Source organism: Priapulus caudatus, unplaced genomic scaffold, assembly GCF_000485595.1.
Source record: "Priapulus caudatus unplaced genomic scaffold, Priapulus_caudatus-5.0.1 Scaffold304, whole genome shotgun sequence".
Classification (NCBI taxonomy): Eukaryota; Metazoa; Priapulida; class Priapulimorpha; order Priapulimorphida; family Priapulidae; genus Priapulus; species Priapulus caudatus.
In genome coordinates, this window is record NW_014577365.1 from 73082 (window position 1) to 76507 (window position 3426).

The 3426-nt window shown below is 43.6% G+C and overlaps 1 protein-coding gene across 1 annotated transcript in view; it reads right to left on the reverse strand.

Moving 5' to 3' along the window:
- Positions 1-1409: 1409 nt before the first annotated feature.
- The window catches only part of LOC106808781 (reelin-like), a 50271-nt gene continuing 48254 nt past the window's right edge, over positions 1410-3426 (reverse strand). Inside the window, exons 31-32 of the mRNA XM_014811632.1 lie at positions 1509-1619; positions 1410-1450 (exon numbers count right to left, since the gene is read on the reverse strand). Of these exons, the coding sequence (XP_014667118.1) occupies positions 1410-1450; positions 1509-1619 (152 nt within the window). The remainder of the gene's footprint in view (positions 1451-1508; positions 1620-3426) is intronic.

The window sequence follows — 3426 nt, forward strand, 5'->3', positions numbered from 1 at the left end:
TATATATATATATATATATATGTATATATATAATATCTTATCACATGTTAACTTCTGTGCATGCGCAGGTAAACAGTAAGGAACCACGACGGACGGATAAAAGCTCACGTGTTTTCGTGCTCAGCGTTATGTTAACGACACACCTGCGCAGGTAGCAGAACCAACCCGACAGAGCACACAGCAACCCCAGGACGCCAGCGATTGGCGTACGGAGAGATAAGAATCTGACACACACATATATATATACCAAGAATAAAGTGAGGGATATTATACGACTAAGAGAACATCGCACGGTTGCAACAGTAGAGAGCGAGCCAACTACATATCTGATGTATACATACCACGTATAGATCGGGTTGGTATATACCTACAAACTTTGAGGAAAGGAAGGTTACAGGAGAGGACTGCAATCAAACAAACGCAATTGCAACTAAAGAAGGTGGGTTGCGCAGTAATATTTTCTGCCAATGACAATAACAGTTTCGCTTTAGTAAAGCTCAAGGGGTCGCTGTCGTATCAGGTACTACAGATATGTACCCGAGGTACATATATGTATACACAAAGTGTACCAGACTTGCACTACAGAAGTGTACCCTAACCCTAACCCTAAACATACCTCATATAAAAATATAAACATAATACTAAACAACCTAAAACTACCTCGGGTACATATCTGTAGTACCTGATACGACAACGACCCCATCTGCTTTAGTAAATCGGTAAAATTGTAGAATCTATAACGTTGGTATGATTCATCCGTGGCTTGGCTGTTGTGCGTATCACATCAGTAATCTCACCTCGAGATTTTATATTCCGAATTTGTTTTACATACAGAAATGTGATTCTGTTACTATCATATGTAGATGACACGTTCCATATCCACGCGATACATAATGATTTCAAATACAAGTAACGTTATTTAATCGTACTTTCGACTGAAATATTAATTGTAACAACGTCTTTGTGAGTGTAGCTAGCACGCAGAAAGTACGAGCTGATTGAATAGACTACTGTATACGCCACATTTTTCGCGTACAGATGTTTTCGCGAATTCAGACTTGACGGACAATTTCGCGAGTGGTTAATTTCGCGTTCGGTGAATTCCCGAATCAGTGAAGAACAGCGTGTTGTTATTTTCGCGGTCGGGGACGCGTTCGCGAAATTCGCGAAAATTAAACCACCGCGAAATATGCATCGGATATCTGTTTTCACGCTCTCGATCAGATTGCAGTTTGCTGCCGAGCAGACGATGTCAGCAGCCAATGAGAAGCCAGCGCGTCCTGATGACGCACAACACAAGAGTGCGGCGCCCTCTGTCGACAAACACATGACCGTGACGCCGTCTAACGACCGGAAATGCCTCGACGACGTGCAACGTGCTACCGCTACGCCCTCTCCTGACAACAAACTCACCGACTCCCGCCCTCCCTCTCCGCCGCCACTCCCTTCTCTCTCGCCGCCCCCAGTTGTGATCGGCGGTGGGTGATGGAGGCAGGGTTGTGACGTACCGATCCAGGATTCGTGCTGGTCCCCGCAGTAAGGGGCCGTCTCAACATTATCAGTGTCCAGCCATGAGCCAGGGTCGTCCGCCTGGAACGTGTCCGGAGCATCTTCCACACCTGCACGCAGAAATAAATCTTAATGAGGTTACGTCACCGTAAACAGTAAAAGTAAAAATAAAAAAATCCAATATTTCTTTTTCACAAAATGTAAGTAATTCTGTTCACTTTTTATGGTTAAATTGCTACATCTTAAAGTACGTGCGGTACCTAGCGCATTTATACATGCAATAATGCCTATATCCATCGCCCCACGCGTACGCTCGCGGTCGACGCTGACCGCTCGATCGAGTTGGCCAACTCGCAGTCGTCAGTGTAAACGCGCTGCACAGTTCATAGAACGGTTGATAGAGAGCGTTGGGAAGTTCGTCCAATTCGCCAACAGAAAGTTGGCAGTGTAAACCCAGCTTTATTTACTCCGTCGTACAAATATTTGGGTGTTTTTGGCATCGCAAGCAACGACCTTTGCTGGAGCAACCACATCGATAACAGTCGTGAAGGTCACTCGCTCCTTGGGCATGTTACGTCGTACTCTTTCTTTTGTTGACACTGAAACCCAGACCCGGCCTCACTATGTCCCTGGCCTTTGTTTCGGTAATTCTATACTAGAACACTCTCCCTAAATAGAGTAATTTGTATGCTACTAGTATATGTAGTTTACTGGGGCTAATCGTCCGTGTAGTATCAGTCAGTAAACATTGCTATTGCTGCTGCTATCCGCAGTGGCGATATATCGATCTGATCGACGTCGAATCGTTATAGTTCCTTGGACTGTGAAGACTGAAGAGTTATCTTTACGAGATTAGCAAAACCCCATTTATATAGAGGAGAGTACCGTGCGCACATTACACTAGCGGATACGCACGCCCTATGCTTGACTTCCCTGGCGAGGGCCTTACGTTACCTGCTGCCTGTCAGAGAATGTCTCAACTCATGCAGAGTAAATGTAAACACGTCGCACACATTTCGACTTCACAACAAGTGATTTTGGACAATGTCTATATTATGTTTAAAACATCCCATTCGCAAACTACCGCGGAAATGGAACACAGTTTTCCTGAGCGATTGATTTTGAGTTGCTCATCCCGATTTAAGCAAGCACACAGAAGAGAGATCATCGGCAAGGCCAGAAATAAGGAAAAATAGAATACTGAGAAAACATATATATATATATATATATATCAGGATAATAAATCCATCTATTATTATTACTCACTTCTGATAATATGATATCACATGTAAGCTATTTGAATATGAATCGAATATGTATATATATAATATCTTATCACATGTTTACTTCTGTGCATGCGCAGGTAAACAGTAAGGAACCACGACGGACGGATAAAAGCTCACGTGCTTTCGTGCTGAGCGTTATGTTAACGACACACCTGCGCAGGTAGCAGAACCAACCCGACAGAGCACACAGCAACCCCAGGACGCCAGCGATTGGCGTACGGAGAGATAAGAATCTGACACACACATATATATATACCAGGAATAAAGTGAGGGATATACGACTAAGAGAACATCGCACGGTTGCAACAGTAGAGAGCGAGCCAACTACATATCTGATGTATACATACCACGTATAGATCGGGTTAGTATATATACCTACAAACTTTGAGGAAAGGAAGGTTACAGGAGAGGACTGCAATCAAACAAACGCAATTGCAACTAAAGAAGGTGGGTTGCGCAGTAATCTTTTCTGCCAATGACAATAATAGTTTCGCTTTAGTAAAGCTCAATGGGTCGTTGTCGTATCAGTTACTACAGATATGTACCCGAGGTACATATATGTATACACAAAGTGTACCAGACTTGCACTACAGAAGTGTACCCTAACCCTAACCCTAAACACACCTCATAT